Source organism: Cloeon dipterum, chromosome 3 (genome assembly GCF_949628265.1).
Source record: "Cloeon dipterum chromosome 3, ieCloDipt1.1, whole genome shotgun sequence".
Taxonomy (NCBI): domain Eukaryota; kingdom Metazoa; phylum Arthropoda; class Insecta; order Ephemeroptera; family Baetidae; genus Cloeon; species Cloeon dipterum.
Window position 1 is genome coordinate 13,119,641 of NC_088788.1, and position 18,807 is coordinate 13,138,447.

The 18,807-nt window shown below is 42.8% G+C and overlaps 1 protein-coding gene across 2 annotated transcripts in view; it reads right to left on the reverse strand.

Annotated features, from left to right (window-relative positions):
• Positions 1–18,807, reverse strand: part of LOC135940030 (rho GTPase-activating protein 20-like) — a 185,486-nt gene that overhangs the window by 100,327 nt on the left and 66,352 nt on the right. Inside the window, exon 1 of one of the 2 annotated variants that reach the window (XM_065484672.1) lies at positions 14,177–15,024. The exons of the other annotated variant lie outside the window; for it this stretch is intronic. Coding sequence (XP_065340744.1) covers positions 14,177–14,758 — 582 coding nt within the window. The 5' untranslated portion in view covers positions 14,759–15,024. Of the gene's footprint in view, positions 1–14,176; positions 15,025–18,807 lie in introns of those variants that run through there. 2 annotated transcript variants of the gene reach the window in all.

Here is an 18,807-nt window from a genome sequence, read left to right on the forward strand (position 1 = left end):
AACCGTCATTCCCGTTGCACGAATATTTTGATCCGATTGTTGTCCATTTGGCTATTAGGCATGATTAACACAGAAAACAAAAGAAAAATCTATAATTAACCACCAATAGAGTAACAATGATCCAAGCCCATTGTCGTATCCTAAGTCTACCTCCCTTACTTCTGCGATTATTGCGGCAGAGCGATTCACTCATTGTTGTGAAAGTTAATGCATTTTCAGAATAACAAAGAAAAATAAGGACATTTTCTATGCCACGTTGCAATGACATCTGGGGGACAGGATTTTTGGATTCTGATCTTTGTTACATTTACTGCTATTTAGATAATAAACAAAATATTACCTCAATCATTCAGCTTGAAAATTATGTTACTCGATGACATTTTATCTCTTGAGATCATCATCAGATATGGTAAATTTTTGTGTGAAATAAAGTGTGAAATTCGAGTTTTGACGATAAAACCTCTGAAATAACAATATTATTTGTTGGTTGCATGTTCATGTATCATATACGAGCTCCCCCCGCTGCCATGCCGGTGGTTTTGCTTTGGCTGGCGTGCCTGTTGCACAAAGTGTGCTGTGGCCCGTGCATTTGCGGTTTGGCAGCAAATAATGCGAAAAGAGCACACGCAAGAAGCAAGCTCCTCTGCTCGAGAGATGCTTTTTGCCGCTTAACCCCCCTTGATACATTTTGTGTGTGCCGCTTTAATTAACCCATTATCAGGTCGAGCTACCAAATTTTCAAGTCGTAACTCAACACGTGGATTTACTCCTGAGGACCAAAATATATTTTGAAAGGAGATACTTTAGAGTGCACCGCCGAGAACCCAAAACTTCATAGCTATTGCGCCACAGAATATAAATCGGCTTGCAAAGTTTTGTGATTTGCCCATAAAGCGTGAGCGTGACCTGCAACGCACCCGGCATTATGGGCTTTTGTCTCGGGGGCGTTACAATTTTCCAACAACTGCAGTTATGTCATTTATTGTGCTTATCAGCCCCCATTCTTTCTGATCAAGGCGTGGGCGATCTACTGTCTGCCGTGTCTGCTAGTTGGCTTTGTTTGCCGGTGCACTCGCATAAAATAGACTCTCCGGCGTGTTTGTGCGTTTTGTTTGTTCATGTACATGTAGCTTTTATAATGGGCACCTCGTGACGTCACTCTCAGGGATCTATCCGCGGTGACAGAGGTGATGACTGCCGCTGCCTGATAGTGCGACGGCAATAACGGTGCCGCTCGTGGCCAACGCCGTGCATAAATCATTCACCAGAGATGCACTGCTGCTCCATACCACTGATAAATCTATCCCGTTTCCCTGGAAACACCTATGCATCGGTGACAGCTAACCAGAATTGACAATTTTCTCGCCCTGCTTCTCGATGCACGCCGGTTGTCAATGGTCGATTCAGAATGTACGCTCGTAGCGTAAATGAGCATAAATTTAAATATTTATAGAATATTATGCAGGAAATGGCAAGAAGACCCAGCGCATTGAATTAAATTCTATATATAGATTGAAGAATATTCATAAAAATATCAATTTGTGTAGTTTAAATTCAAGGTTTTGTTGAAATAGACTGCATTTCCACTAGATCCAGATTATTAATTTAAAAAAATAGTATCAGTTGAGAAAACTGAAATTCATAAAGGATTAAACAATTTAGATATTTTATTTAAAACGTTTAAGTCCTTTTGCTCTTGAAAGTATGAGTACATTAGTTTCAAAATTAAGTTTATTATGGGCTGACAGGGCTACTCTGCCCCAAATCAGCACACATCCATATGGTAATGAGACAATTATGTAGGAACAACATTTGGAAGGAAGTAATGATCAATGGTAGCTTGAGATTATTGCTTCTTTAATTTTCTTCTTAAACGCACTTGAATTCTGGTTCATACACAAATTTGGTGAAAGACTAATTATATTAATCCTCGTGAAATTTTCATTCTGTATTCCCCTCTGGATAATTAGCAATGTCACCATTCAAAAACTTTTACTGCGCGCAAATGGAACTAAATTGCGTGGGGAGCTAGCTTGTCGGACATCCGAACAACAGCGTAATTATTCGAGCTGTGGGGACGAGACCCAGGGTATGTTAGCTGGGCAGTGGTGCGTGCAGAAAGCGGAAGTGCGAAGGGTCACGAGGCTTGCCCTTCGACGCCCACAAAGAGAGCGGTGGACCAGGAATATGCAACCGGAAACGCGGGGAAACCAGCGAGAGAAAGAGTGCTGCGATTACAATTTCAAAATAAATTCGTGAGTTGCTTCTTTTCGGAATTGGGTGATGGTTATTGGAGCGAAAATAGTATACGCAGAGTAAAAAATACGAGCACGAGTGCGCGGCTCTCAGAGAATAGGAGAGCTGCTGCTAAAATTGTGTTTTCATTATATTGCTTGCGATTGCATCGTTTTACGGCAGGAGCTTAATCTATCAGCACCGTTAGGTCTATTGGAAGTCGAGGTTCACAGCGAAATTGTGGAGAAATGAGCAACGAGATGCAACCGCAAAATGCTCTTACCTCGCTGAAATGTCTGCACTCGGCGTGTAATCGTGTGAAAACGCTGGCCAGAGAGGATGCTGCTGCACCAACCAATCGTGGAAAAGTAAAAAAAAAGAACGGATGCAGTTGTCAAATGTGCCAGCACGAACCAAGGTAGAAGAGGGTCGCTACTAATATAAATTTTCTATCTCGTGAATTTGTAAAAATAGTTTATTGTTTACATTAAAAATAATCCGTGACCATTTAAATAGAGCCCAATTCTTTTTTTAAAAAATGTGTCGATTTTTTGCAATAGTTTAAATTTATATACGTGTCTGGGATATTAATTTCAGTTTCGCTGTCTCGGAACCATATCTTGATGTTCACGGCAATGAGATCCTAACACGCAGATAGGCTTTATTTAGGTTCACAGCATCCGAAAGGAGCGAGAAGTTGCGTAACAAAAGACAGCAGGAGAGCAATTCTTTGTGAAGCCGATTGTCAGTTGGGACTAATCGCCAGACGCATTAGCCGCCATTATCCGCCCCAGATAATGCAGAGCCGCGCGAGAATTAATAAGTCTGGGTCACATGCAGTGAGGTAATAGCAATGTTGCCGGAAAGAATTCGCTGCTCCTTTCATTCAAGCAAAATTCTTTTCTTTCCACCGCGCTAACTGACTTGACTGATTGTACCAGTGAAAATCTCCCACGCCGCGCGTTCCGCGGCGCATTCACTCGTAAAGAAAGAGATTCCGGGCGTGTCTGTGGGAGGAAAATTTATTATTTATCCTACGTTCAGCACTGCCGGAGTGAAAATCGTGCGCTATGATGCAAAAAATGCCGTAAATCCGCCGCTTTTTGCCTGAATTGAAGAGTCATGTACGAATGCATTCAATCGCTCGCTAACTGTGTGGGAGAAAGTGTGTGTGCGCGATTTTCGGCTAGGGCGTGCAAAAATCGAACCGATCATCGTGGAGCACGTGTTTCGTAACGACTCCCAAATTGGATGATCATCATGCTGAGTCGCAATGTATCATTGTAATCTGTATTTCCGTGAAAATTCTTGAATAACAAGTATGACTAGCCTATTGAAATGAGATTTATTGTGCTATTCCTATTTAAATTCAACGCAGTTATCTTCTTAATTTATTTTGAGAGATATTCATAAAATCAAATGAGCGAAAAAGCCTAAATCTTCTGTTTTATGCAGGATTTGGCGGGCATTTTGGAGTTACTGAAATTTTCAATTTTCTGAAATTGGAATCATTTTCTACCAAAATAAGTTGAGGGAAGCATGAGATATTTCTAGAATAAAAACTATAAAATAGAGCTGATCCGCCGACTCATTCAAAATTTCGTGGTTAAGAAAATGTGCAAAAAAATTTGATCTAATTTCAGAGGAATCGTTTTATATTTTATTTTAATTTCTTTTTGTAAACATGCATCCTTTTCCATCAAGTTACCTCTCTACTTGAACAGAGATAAAAATTAAGAGGTTGCGTCACTAATCTAATATTATTTTTTACTAAACATTCTTGTAGCAGAAGACTGCTAAGTGAGTATAAAAGTCCATTATTTGTCGAAACGAACGTTCATTGTGTCTTTTATTTTTTGTCGATTTTCTGGTCGTGCAAGAATTTCACACGCAAATATTGGAAGAGGACGCGCAAAATCTTATCTCTCGCGGCGTTTTGCGGCGCAACTTTTAGCACGTGTATTCTCTGTTGGCGTGCTGATGGGGCCGCGTGCATTTTAGCCAAAGCGAAATCCTGACAAGTCGTAATCCCCAAATTAGCGAGTCGAGTGTGTGTGCGCGCGATTTCGCAACTCAGGCGTGTAACGGCGATTATTCGACAAAAGCCGCCTCTCCGCTTCTTATCTGCCGAGCTTGACCAGCTTGCTGGCTGACTTTTCCGCATCAACAATGTGTTGCTGCACGCTTTTTGCTCGAGGTAGGAGCTGTTATTTTAATAATATGCCCCCGCGAGCGGGCAAACCACCGTACAAAACATGTCACGCCAATTTTGGGGACTTTTACTGCCACCTGTAATTGTCAAATTTTAGCCGTTCGCGTACAAGTATGGCGCCGCCGCCGCCGCCGCGCATGCACGGTCCGGACAAGAGATGATGCAATGATATGAGCAGGTCAGTAAGCGGTAAAGCCACCATCTCCCGGCAATATTATTATTATTATCATCCGCAGCCAGCTTCTCCGCCTGAGGCGGCTTCGAATTTAATCGGGAACCCTCTCGCTTGCTCTCTCATTGAGCTGGAATTCGTATCATTTTGATTGAGGGGTGGTCCTGCTAACGGTCGCGCGAATTTTTAATTTGAATAAACTATATGAATCTAGGTCCGAGAGAATGGCAGATATTCAAAGCAGCATGGGCGGCAACCGGTGTATAAAAAAATAACAAAGAAATTCTCTTTTGCATGGCGTGACAATCGCGGAGAAATGTAAATTTGCTCTCCAATCTGGCTCTTTCATCTGCGCAAAGCCCTGCATCACGCTGAGCATCTTGTGTATATTATTACGGCCGCGTGTTTGCGGCACATTGCCTCACTTTTCCGCCGTCGCCGTCGCGTCTTACATCATCAGATTTGATAATGCTATTGCAAAGGTTCGCTGAATAAGCTGTCATGCTGCGCCGAATTTTGATCTGTTTCTTATTTCGCGTCACGAGAGGACATCTGCTGTGAGTAATGGCCTGAGATAAGTCACACAGGCAGAGCTTCATTTTTATTCATGGCTCATCCTTGCTGAGCTTACACAACTATATTAAGGAGAGGATAAATTTATAGGAATGTTTGGGTCTTTTTTAAAAATTCCTAAAAATTTACATAATATATTAGGCAACCTAATATTATTAGGTTTATTTTGCTATCAGACTAAAACTTAAATTTTGTAAGTCTTTGCCAGATTTTGTTTTTGGTTATATGAGCTGCATTAAATGATAAAATTATTGAGAAATTATCATTTAAATTTAAATACAAAAATTATCATCTTTATATCATTTTTACTTTTCTCTATGTTCTTCTCCATGTATTTTAATTCTTTGCCTAGCTTTGGTGAATATATTTCTTTTTAACAAAATTGACCATTGAATCTGCTCCTCTCCAAAATGAGTCCAATTCGCAGCCAAAATTCTGCACTACTTTATAGCCGCAAACACTCGTTCAGCCGTAAAAACTTCACCTAATGATTTAATCCCTAAACACCAAGCGCCGCCGAGAGGTAATTAAACGACGGCCAGCAATATAGGTCAATTAAAAAAGGCGCCATAAAACGCTGTGCACGGGCCCCGACATTAATCAACTTGCGCGATTCCTGGCATTCGGATGCTGCGACAGAGATAGATGCAGGAAATGGGCGTTGCATGAATGTTTTATCAATTAATTGAAACGCTTTTGGGTCTGGGCAAAGGGTAGACGCCGGTGCTTCGCGCCGCGGCCGACTGCTCGCTCACGCTGACTGATCGAACGGTGCACTAGCCTATAGCCATGGGCGCATTGGCTGCTCCGTGTGTCCCAGCAGCCAACGAGGCCTTGCTACCTCATAGTTGGCGTCCTTCGGATCAACATTATTTCGGCGTAAAAAACCAGCAGCCGGCTTCGAAAACTAAGCAACTAACTAACTCACTCGACTGTCGCACAGAGTCAGTCGAGAGGCCCGCCTCTGGATTTCAGGTGAAAAATTCGCTCACTCGTTCATTTACAAGGCGTAAATTACGATTGTACTAAAGTGGCTCCTGCTGCGAGATTGTGGATCTCGGTGGTGAGTGAGCCCACTCACGTCCCCCTGTTAATTAAACTGTAATTTGCGTGTAATGCCACTCGCATGAGCCAATTAAAGCATGCAAATTTCATTGCGCGGGTCAAATTGATTGCTAACGACCAAAAAGTTAGCGCCTATTCTTCCAAGGTTAATTGGCCGATTTTATAGTCTGGCATGATGATGAGCCCGTGAGAAGATATTTTAAATTCAACCAGGTGGGCTTTTATCTGACCAGTTTGCGTGCACGAGTTGGTCATTGCATATTAGGCATAGCTGGATTAAAATTAAAATCTTATATTCCAGGGCCTTAACACAATTCCTGTGATTTCTACTCAAATCACAAAAGACTCTTTGAATTCTCAAGGCGACACAGCACTGCAATCATGCGAACAATCCAATATGTTAAACTATCACTCCGGCCGCGTATGCAAATCAGGCGAGTATTGAGTTTTCACAGCACGCCTCGCTCGAATACATTTGTCTAACAGCGTGTGTCATTGTCTCAAACTCGGTGTATCGCCGTTTACAAATAATTGTCACCTGCCAGATCACCTTGATAGGCCATCGTATACACAAATACGTGCGTCCGCGTGTGTAAAGAGGTTAATGCATTGTTAGGCGCACAGAAGTCGGCGAGAGGAATGATCTGAAAAATATCCGTCATCGCTCAGCACACGAGACCACATTCTACCGCTGCCGCTGTCCCTCAGCCTCAGCCACGCGGTGTCACCGAAGCAGCCGCCGCAACCCAATATCACTCTGCCATCTCGAGCATGCGACGCCGTGTTCGCAGCTTTATTACCCTTGTGTATTTATCCGTTGGGCACGTTTTCTTCGACATTTGTCATGTTGCGCGCGCGAGACGAAGATGACATCGTACCATAAGAGTGCAACATTTGACCTTTGCGCCATACAAACACCATGCCTCCGCCGCGGCCATTAATCATAGGCATAATAAAGACAATGAGCATTTGAAAAAGCGTATAAGCATTCTTTAATTCGACAGTAATTCCACGCATCCTTCATACGATTGCCGTTAATTTTTATCGCCTGGAACGATATGAAGGTTCTTTTATTCCTCTCTATCGCACGTGAAATTAAATATCTTGCATGTTATTACTGAGCACGTATAATATAGCTTTGAAATTTTCGAGTGTGCCCAGATATAATTTGAAGACTAGTGACCGGTGATAATTTAGCTTGAATCATGAACAAATAAATAATACCAACTTATCATCCACTCGTTCGGTAAAACGATTCATTATTTGAAACGTTTTAAACGACTATTAAAAAGCTCTTTAAACATATTTCATGAAATTTAGACAAAGCGATTATTACTGTTTATTGTATCGCCTTGAACGACTCTCATACGAAAGTTCAAAACACTGTTTCTTTTATTTGTGTACTTGGCTCTTGATTCCATTTAATTGGCAACGGCTGAAATTTATTTTCCTAGCCAGGCAGTCGATCTAATATGTAGTAGGATTTTTTCCCAACCCGCTGCCAATTACAGTACTTGGCCGGCATAAATTTCTACCCGATTACTTATGCAGTGCACGATTTTGGAGCAACACTTATCGAAGGAGAGAGAGAGAGAGAAGGGAATTTTCTCTTCGGCAACTTTTCCAATTGTTGTCTCTCTCTCGCACAATTTCATTTGCGTGCCTAAAAGCAGCAGCAGCAGCAGCGGTCACGGGAGAAAATACCTTTGGTTTGCGGCTCACGTCTGAACTCTCTCATAATATGATCAAGAAGTGGACCACACATACCTGCGAAAGGCAAAAAGCTGCTATATGAACTTACCGTATGTGCGCCGGGCAGTTTTTTGGCCCCGAAATGACATACAGCACCGCTGGCTGACTGGCTCTGGTTCGCTAAACCGCACTCTGCAGGTTGTTTTGACCAAAAATTGCTTCATTTCGCGTGTGAGAATCGCGCCGCTTCGGCCAGTCGGACGCCAATTGCACTCAAATTGCTGAACACACTGCCGTTTCCTCGTGCGGATATGGGAATTTTACCAGCAAATTGTGCTTGCTTGTGCGAGTGCACAGTTAGATAACTCACCAATTTCACCCTGAGATATAATACGGGTTCTTTGACCCGACTGAATTGAAAATAACGAGATGCGCGCGCGGCCCGGCAGCAGTCCGTATATTTATTTCTTTTCCGCCGTCGGTTTAATTAAATTTAATTGGTCAATCTTCAGCTGTGTGTCTGTGCAACGCTCTATCTCTATATATAGACCTCCAATATCAAATTAAGTGCATCCGAATGAGATTTATGCCTTATGAAGCGGACGATTCGCTCTTGCAGCTGCTGGACCACGAAATTTAAAAAGAGAAAGTCACGCGTGCTTTTGTTAGCTATGCGATATACATAAAATATAATGCGTTAGAGAGTGTTTGGCCGCCGCGCGCCGCCAGGAAAATAGAACACACCTTTTTATATCATTACCAGCACACCATCTCATTAACCAAAACTATGTAAGCCCTTCAATTTATTCGGGGAAAGCAATTAACACGCGGCTAGAGAGAAAAATTCCTCGCGGCTCCCATTCGCCTTATCTCGCACGGAGAGTATTAAAAAGGAGAAGTGCACGCAGGCTGAGAGGTGACAAAAATAATAAACCATGCTAATAAGAGGGTTGCTCGCCGGAGACAGAAACACGAGAAACAAGATTCTTTTGTTCTCGGGCGTGCGAGAGAGCGACGCCCAAGTTTCTAGATTTGTCATTGAACTCGCTGTAGATAACAGGCATGCTCACCACAAATGCAGAATTCCCAGCTTTTTTGACGTTACAAAGTTACAAGCCAAACCTGGTGTGTTTATTTCTCAAAGCAACAAATATAGTTTTTTACGTCGTAAGCTCTTTGAGTTGATTTTCAGCCATCGCTTCACTTAAAGATAAACAGAATCATTAATTAATTATTTTTTAAGCGTGTTTTTATCTTTCTAACTGCAGCGCAAGTGACATGAGGATAAAAATAATCTATTTAATTTTATTTATTCTAGTTCTTGCGTAAAAAATAATTTTAAAGCAGTTTTCTCTTGCGTTTCTTTTCATGTCCAACATTTTGTTCAGTCAAATATTTGATCAATTCTCTCATTTATTTCACGTAGCAGCAAAATATCATAAAAGCTGTTTGCACCCGAAACTTTTGATCAAATCCACCCTCTAGATTCGAACGTCACAGTTCCCTCCCCTATTTAGATTGATAAAGCAGCAGGTGAGCACGTGGCCTTGACAGCAGTTTATTGCGGCGGTCGGGGCGATCATCATCATCATCATCATCTTTGGCTGTTGGTAAAACTCATCGGAGGTATTTCCAACTGATGGCGTTTATCCGCGTATAAAAATACGCCAGCCGGCCGGCCAGCCTGTTGCGAGAAGGTTTGAAGCCGTGACCCAAGAGGTAGCGACCGCAAGGAGCTCCTCATCTCATCTGCGAGCCATTGGCAGAGGCAAACGGTTCTTTTTTCTTCTCGCATTTCTTCGTACACACATTCCGCGTGATATTGCTACATCAGCGGCAGTCCGAAATCGACGCACTCACAATTCAATCAAGACATTAACAAATAATGCTGTGTTGTTTGAACAATCTATCCCATCAAAGGAGAGAGATTTCGGATCGGATGGAAAGGCGTCGCTTCGCGTGTAGCCGCAGTGAGGACGCCATTCTGGTTTCTGCGCCGAACAATTATCCGCATTACGCTCCCGCCGCGTTTGATTAAATGCTAATTACGGCGCCGGGAAATTAGATCCGCCGGTAATTTGATTCAATTGAGCCGGCCAGCAGTTTTGCCAACGGGTTTGCACAAAAGTGCTGCGCTCCAAAAGCAAGTGCTTTTTAGCTCGTCTTTGTCATTTTCTGGCTCGCGATACAGGCTGATTTAGTGCTGAGGAATGAGGGCTCGTGGCTCATTCAGCGGAAAATTGTGTGTGCTGGGTGTAAGCTTTCAAAATGAAGCTGTTGGTTGTTTGTCAGTGGTTTTTGCAGCACCTTGTGATTAAAATAAATAAAACTTTCGGAAACAAAAAAAATCATCAATTTGGTTGCCAAGAGATTTATTGAGTTGATAAATTTTAAATACTTCCTTCCTAGAAATTCCCAAGTTGCTGGAGAACAAAACTCATTCGTCCATGAAAACAGGAATTCGCATGCCACTATAATTCTATAATATGTTTATTTTTATGGCATCAATCAATCGACAAGCAAACTGCTTATTTATTTCCTTCATTCCTTCATACACAAAGGAAATTATTCATATGGAAATTCCGATTATTGAACTCTATGCACTGCTCCACGAGGGGTCAAGGTGAAAGGTTTCGCAACAAACATTAACATAATGCATCCCTCAAAAAAACATTGTTTATTGCAAAGTATCAGTTTCTCGTCGAGCTCGTATAGAGTAAACAAAATTGCTAACTTGGTTTGAGCAACAGTGTGTAACCTGAAGCTGCAGCAGTTGAACAGTGATGCGCCATAAATCCTCGTGGGCTCCCTGATTTTGTGCAAATTCCCTTTGAAATATGATCTGTCACGCGGCCCACAGGTCGCCGCTCCATAAAACATTCCCTATTTTCGGGTGGATCTCAAAGAGGCCAGCAGGTGCCTGCTTGCGTTATGTTATAAACTGCGCAAATGGGCCTCGACGCGCGATATTTTTTCCTCTCGGGGAGCAGAGAGGCCAATAAATAATTCGAGACATCAAATTTGGTATAAAATGGAGGGAAAAGGTGGTTGCTTGGTTGGGTCGATGATGATAATAGAGGAGTGCATCCATATAGACACTGCCGGGCATTAAAACTCATATAGGAATGCGATAAACGCTTTCCACGTATATCATTATTTGAACAGGCGCGTTTCTCGCTGTGATATCGTCGGGATTAGACGAAAAACCACTCTCGGTGCCCGGCATAATCACGTCACGTCTGCCGGGAAATTTTTATGTAAGAGTTCAATACACATTTATTGCCGTGCGGGCATAGCGAGGGAAATTGTTTTTCACTCTCGGTTATGATGAGATACTCATGACGCGCCGTGGGAGACTTCGTTCTCGTTTTTGCCCTTTGTCAAATATAATCACCGACGCCAGAGATAAAAAAGGAAACGCGCTGGAGCTTTGTCTTCCTGTTTTTGCACCGCCGTGAGGAAAAATCGACTCAAGCAAATAATTTTATTTTTTCTGTCTTTTGAAGTGTATATTGTAGACATGGCACGTTATCTTCGTTCTACGTCCTCGCCTGTCAAGAATATGGTGAATAAATTTATTTTTTCTGTGTTATCAAGTCAAAATTAAAAATAAAAATGATTAAATTTTATATCGGTTTTATGGTCTGATGATTAGGAAAATAATTGTCGCTCTAAAAACTATAAAAAAACAGAATTACCTCACGAAATAGCCTCGCTTTCCAAACATATATTGAAACCACGAGGTGTCCTCAGAAAATAACATAAAACCGTCTACGAGCCTTCAAAAACATACCCATTTACAAATTCAAATGACCAAAGTCGGTGAAAGTGCAGACGGCCTTGCACTTTTTAGACAATTTTATCGTATCGTTCGGCACCTGTTTGTACATGCGAGCTCGAATCAACGGGCAGACCGCTTTCATTGTCAAGCGACGTGCACCGGCGATTGCACAAATTAGCATACAAGTAGGTGAGCCTCGGTGCTGGAATTACAGCAGAAATATCACACTGCTTTTCACGCAGTGTCCCTCACATACTTTTCGCCGATGCAAAACACACGTACACGACTCTCGCACAGAGTAGATGCATGGATGCCATGCCAGATACGCGCGATTTGCACCGCGAAGTAAAAAGCCGCGCGCCGAGCAACAGGTACTTGACGAGCATGCGTGACCTTAATATCGCCATTTGCACATACGAGGAACGAGTCAAGTGTTTGTGTATATGTGCTGGCTTGGCTGCTGCCCCGCGGATGAATGACACAGTCTCGCTCTCGTATACCTGCGCCGCGGCTTCGAATCAATTGTTGTGGACGGCAAGAAAGGCCCTTTTGGCGTGAAAACGCTGGAATACGCGCCGTAAAATTGTTGCTCCTAATTGCTCCGAATGAAATGTGTGTCATTTTGGCCTGTAAATGTTTCGCAGCGGCTATTTGGTCTCCTCGCTTGCATTTCTAGGATTCTATAAATGTTTGAAATTGAAATTGCTTATTGAATGGATATGTGCACATTCAGTCCTACTTAAGGGGCGGGCTCCTTTCCCTGCACCCCACTTTCTCTATACCTCTCAGTATTTTTATTAAAAAAAAATCGTTTATAAGATAGGGAATCGTCGATACTGAAGCTTAATACGTCTAGCTCACTCAGTAGGGAAATTTCGAAAAATCTAAGTATTGTGAAATATGAAAAAGTGCTTTCAATATAAAATTTGTCATGTGAAAACAAATATTCAATCCCAAACACTATTTTTTTCTAATTGCTTGGTTTAGTTTGAAAAACAAGTTGTTCAAAAATTACGACAGGAAAACAACAGCTGGGACTCCACTGAAGTAACCGCAGGGCATTGTGTAAAACCACAGCATATATTCTTTTATTTTTTAAAACACTGAGTAGGAGGACAATGTGACAGTCTAATCTAATATACATACAATATTCGTCGTCTCGTCGTCCCTCACAAGGCCATTGTCCAAAATCAAAAGATTGTTCTATCCGCGGTTCTTCTTTTAAAAAAGACGCACAAAAGAGGCCCAAGGTATACAAAACACTAGTGTGTTTGAGTGCCCATAATTTGCCTCCGAGCACAATCTTTTGGAAACACGATATACATGCACACAAAGGCGACGCTTGATTGATTGATTTGATTGCATAAAGGGCAAAAACATCGATGGATATGCAACTCGGCGATCACCTCGGATGGCTGGATTTCCATAAAATTAAATACCGCAGGAGCAATTTTTTGCTCGCCAAGTTGCTAGCCGGTTGGTCGTTTTTGAGCCGAGCTACCTCTCCACCTTTTAGCGGCCCTGGAGCAAATCGAATGAACGCAGCATTCCAGACTGATCTTTCGAAATAATATCAAAAACAAATGTACAACTGCTTTCAGCTCGTACAATTTATTTGGCACCTGAGTTAATTCTCGCTCGAGCAGATTGGCAATTATTATTGGTGTCTGATGTGAGCGGCAACAAACGCACCTCATTAATCTCACGCCCGCCACGGAGTGAGCTGTGCTCTGCTTTATTCGGTAACAAATCAATTTGCCTGTGAATTGCGCAACTCGTCACTTTTCCTAGAGTCGTGTGTGTTCGGGAACTCGTTAGCGGCGCATTCTTTTGCAATTCAAATTACTCGCGGGAGTGCGCTTTTTAACCTACATTTAGCTTTTATTCGTTGGATTGATTCTGGTGCTCGCTTGGTAGCTCTTGATTAGACTGCGCATTCAAGCCGATTTCCATGGTTCGCGTCGGCAATTTATTTGTCAGAATTCAACGGTGTGTCGATATGCGTTCTAATCAATTTGTAAATAAAAATAAGTTGTTGAAGAGTTTAAATTAATAGAGAAAGGAGCATTATTGATTTTTTATATTTTAATATGAGGTTAATTTTAACAAGTAATCGAAGTTTGTTTTGAAAAAAATCAAGAGTTTTATGAATTTGTAATTGCCCGGATCCGGGGGAAAGATTTAGCAGTGAATTCTACACTATATACTTTTGATCTAACCAAGAAAAACAATGCTTAGTCCTCCAAACAAAAATTTTCTTTATAATTTAAGTTGTAAAATAAAATTCCGTCATTGAGAACATCTCGTTTCAAAGATCCAGGTTGATATTCCATTATTTATTTTTTCCTAAGTTATTCAAGCAAACTAGAATTGATTTCCAACAGTCCGAAATTCGGGTATAAATTGTAACACAAAAAAGATTCAAACGATCGATAAAATCTCTGACCTCTTTCATTCCATCCAGTCTGCCAAGAGACTTTGAACCGTGCAGGGGCGCAAAGCCTGGCGCATTTTGCTTCTGCTGCGGCGGCGGCTGCGGCTTGTACTGTTGCTGCGGCTGCTGAGGCAGGTGCTTTGGCGGGGCCCTCTGCTGCACAGGGTGAACCCTGACAGCTTGGTAAATGTTCTGCTGCTGCACTTTGGGCAGGCCCAAGGGCTGCGGGTGCTGCTGGCGGGGAGGCGTGACTCCGTAGGGGCTGCCGTACACGACCACCGGGGGTTGGTTGCCGTTCTGGTGGGCGTGGAGGGTGTAGTGCGAAATGTCCCTTGACGAGCTGACCAGGGTGGGCGGGCCGATGGAGATGTGGTTGGACCGCTTCTTGGACTTGTCCTTCCTGGCCTTGGACGACGGCGGCGTCTCGTCGTACTCGGGCTCAGACTGCACCTCGCGGAACTCTTCGCGGGCCTGCTGTCGGCGCCAGCGCGGCCCGCCAAATTTGCGGCGGGCCTTCGGCGAGCTCACCGGACTCTGCACGGGCGAGCTGATCGGACTGAGTGTCTGCAGTTTTTGCACCAGGTTGCCGAACATGGTGGCGAGCGTTCAAGTCTCCCGGCTAGCACACAGCACGTAAACATTGGCACATGGCCGCTGGTGGCTCGACGAACGGGGGCCGAAAGTCGGGGGGCGCGATTGCTGCCGCGGCCGCACTGTTTTTCACTATTTTTGGCACAGAATTTGTTTTAACCGTGGCACACGCAATGCGAAAACCGGAGAGAATTATCGAAACGAACGAGAGGGGCACCCACACTGCACCGCTGTGTATCCTCAGCCGGCTGCTTGGCCACTGACGGACGGATGCCTGCAAACCTGTTGTTGCGCTGGTCCCTGCCACACCATTTGCCTACCACGCCGCCTCGCTCGCTCGCTTTCGTTCGCCGCCTCTCCAAAGCGGGCGCTGCTGGAAGCATCCCGGGGCCCGCTCGCTTGCTCGCTGTGCCACCGACTGCTCGCGCTTTTGTGTTTTGGTTTTGTGTGCGTTCGAAATCGTATATGAATAGATGCAGCTTTTTATGTGTTTATCTAAAGTCGACGCACATATTGTGCAGCTCACTTATATGTGAAATCGGCCAGCAGTTGGGGTAGTTTAGACAGCAAAAAATACTTTGAAAGCAAATAGGAAACGACGCTTTTTTACGTTTGACGAACGATTTTTAGGCACCCTCCGGTCTTCTATTCTTTCCGGTCCATTTAAGAAACATTGACAAATTATTTATCTTTACACTTGTCAGTCGCCTTTGTCATTAGAAGGCAGAACATAACGCTTCTCAAGGAATGGTAGTTTTTGCTAGTTACAAAAATTTCCATTGCCTTGCAAATATCCAAACCGCACGAAACCGTTTCAAACTAAAATTCTACAAAGTAACAAAATCCTTGTGCTTATTGAATCAGAACCTGTCTGATCTGATTAGCTGGGGCCACTCGTAGATGCTGATGAGGAAGCCCGATAAATCCGTATTAATTAACGCACCCCAAACTCCGTGACGGACAAGAAGTCCAGCACAGAAGCGTATTTTAGTGTTGGTTTGGTAGGTAAATGTATATAGCTTGAGCCGCAGCTAAGGAGTGCGTGTAATAAGCCGTGTTAAGTCGACGCTGCTGGATAGTAAAAAATGATTTCGGCGTCGCAGGAGGATTCCTTCTACCTGCTTCTGATTTATATTTTATCATGGCCCGCTCTCTTTCTGGCCAGCAGCAGGGGGCAAGGGTTGATCTCCATTCACGCGTTGCTGTTGTTAATGGCTTTCCACGCAGCTAGGCAGCTGTTTGCCCTACTGTTCGTCCGACAAAAAAGATCAAGGAAGCCACACGAGAGGAGTCTGCTCTGCGTCTCAACTTCTTCCAGATAGATAAAATTGACTCTACAGTCGTTCCGTTCCATTTCAACGCATTAGCAGGGATGGGATTTGTAGTAACCTATCTTCTTAATATTACTAATATCGTGAGCTTCAATGTACATTTCGGTGTATTTCTGGTGTTATTTGTGGTGAATAATTCGAATAAAATTCGTATTTAATAATATAGTATTTATTTTTGCTGACTTACTTATAGTGTGATCCTATTCAACTTCAATTCCGATCCCTGAAAACTCTCCCAAATTGCTATTATAAGGGTGGATAATAAAATTTAAAGGTTATTATTAAAAATTGAGCTTTCGTCATTCCTCAGCTGCTGTTCAAAAAGGCCGCCAAAGTGGAATTGGGCTTTTGGTTGACTTCCCACTATTTCATGCACAGCCGGCTCTCATTAATTCAACAAAGATTGCAAATGAAAGTGGTCGGAATTCGAATGAGCAGAAGCAATTTATCATTTGCCTTCCGATGCAGAATATGACATTAAGGTTTCTCCGGCAAATTACAAGGTAGCAGTTTTCAACAATGCAGGTGGCACCAAAGCGGTAAAAAAGAGCCAAAGAGGAAATCCCTTTTACACGCGTGTTCCCACAGAACTAGAGCACCGACCGGCAGCACCATGCGCGTCTAAATCGCTTTTTCGCCTATTTAACAAATATAAATTAGCTTTTCGGCGGGAGTTGGGTGTGTGTTCCATGTGAAAACAGAAACCAGGTTACCAATCCTCCACCGCGCGTGAAACAATGCACTTGGCCAAAAAACCAAGTTTACAATGTGAAATTTTATCGCTGCGTGTTCCAAATTCGTCCCTGGGATGCACAAAGAGGCGCATTTACGTAGGAATGGTCGCTTTGTGATGCACATTCGTACGCTCAGCTCTTTTGAATTTACGAAAATAATGAATGCGTCGTCAAAGTAGGCTCGGCGCCGAAACAAAAGCGGCTGATTATGTTTCCTCTGTGGATGAACACTTCTTTGGTTCTTTTCAAACTCACGACTGCGAGAAATTTTCTAGTGAAATCTTTTCAGTCCAATCTCGGGGACATTAAAAAAAAAGAATTCTGCTGATGTGGCTAGTATAAACATCTTTTGACGACAACAGCGGATTCTATGCATTTGTTCTCAGAATGCAAATGCGTGAGTCACCAGGAGTCGTTTCAAAAAATAATGCACACACAGCGTGCGTCGTAGAAACAAACACACCTCGCAGATTCGCACTATATTCACGACAGGATTTCGCTTTCTATTACAACTATTTTGATACGCAAATGTTGAAAATGGGTTTACTCGTGCGAAGACGCAAAAATCAGGTATATTGCCTAATATTTCTAGTCGAGACATTCTCCTTTTCAAAGCAGTGTACACAAAAAGTCACATGACGCACAACACACACCTGTTTACTTTTGCCAGCTTAAATGAGTTTAGCGCTCATCGAGCGTGTAAAAGAGGTTCCACTACGATGAGCGAATGTGCCAACACCAAAGCAGCATTGGCGTTATTATAGACACACAATGAAAATAACCCATTCAGCACACTACAATTCAATTAGCATTCACCATTGCTTAATAATTAAATGTCAGGCGATATGCAAGGCCCATCAACTCAAATTATATAAAATAAAGGCTCTTGCAAACATTATTGCATGCTCATTGCGACATGAAGTGCGACAAGATGGACAGTTCATCAAATAAGTGTTGGATCAAAATATTGCAAATTTTAACAAAAATTAAAGTAAATATTTAATAATATTTCATTATAAAGGAAGAAGGTGAGCTTTGGGCACGCCTTTCAACAAGCAACTCAGTTGTGTCAAGTCCTCTTTCTTAGACAGCGGGGAATATTTAATTTTTCCAAGCCGTGGGTTTGCAAAATGCTAATTCTGGCTGACTCATTTTTTCACTTCAAATCAGGACGAGGCTCTGCCAACAAGCGCATCGTATAATTCAATTGAAAACGATGCCACTTTTCTAGATAAATAATTAGTCATTGCCGCACCTACTGTTTAATAAAACCCAATCAATGAAGAGGCGTGGTTATAGTGTGCCAAGTCGGCGCATAATTCAACAGCGCGTACTGTTATGTTGAATGCGCGATTATAATAATTTATGCACGTGAAGCGCTTTTACATACGTCCATTCTCAGCAGAGGAGCAGGAGAGTAAATTCTCCACGGCAGATCACTGCCCATTTCAGTTATATATCGAGCGCAGACCGATGTACGTACATGCATTGCAAAAGAACATCCTCGGCTATTTGCATAAAAATGTGTGTTCACTTCATTCTTCAGACTTTCGCGCAAACAACCATTGCAGTATAACAGGAAGACGTACTCTAATCCTTCATTAATTCAGTCGAGCCGATCGTCGCTGCACTGCTGATCTCGTTTTGTGCGGAGACGCGCAGAGAAAAGGTCCTCCTCGAGCTCGCTACTGGCATACATTTTATTTCCTTTACACGGCAAAAAGTTGTTTTGTTGCAGCTACTTCTAACGTGCTTTTTGCACTTGGCAGTTTCCACAAGACAAAGGCAGTGAATTCTTTCCGTGACAGAATCGCCTTTCCTGGAACCCCGCAAATGTGGCTTAAGCGCTGGTCGTTTATTAGAAGGGAACAGTTTGCATGGGAAGAAAACAATCAATTTGCGAAAATCAAGCCGAATATGGCCACTAACGATGGCAGTCTGGCCACCAATTTTCAGCGTTTGATCCGAATTTATAAAAAACATGCAG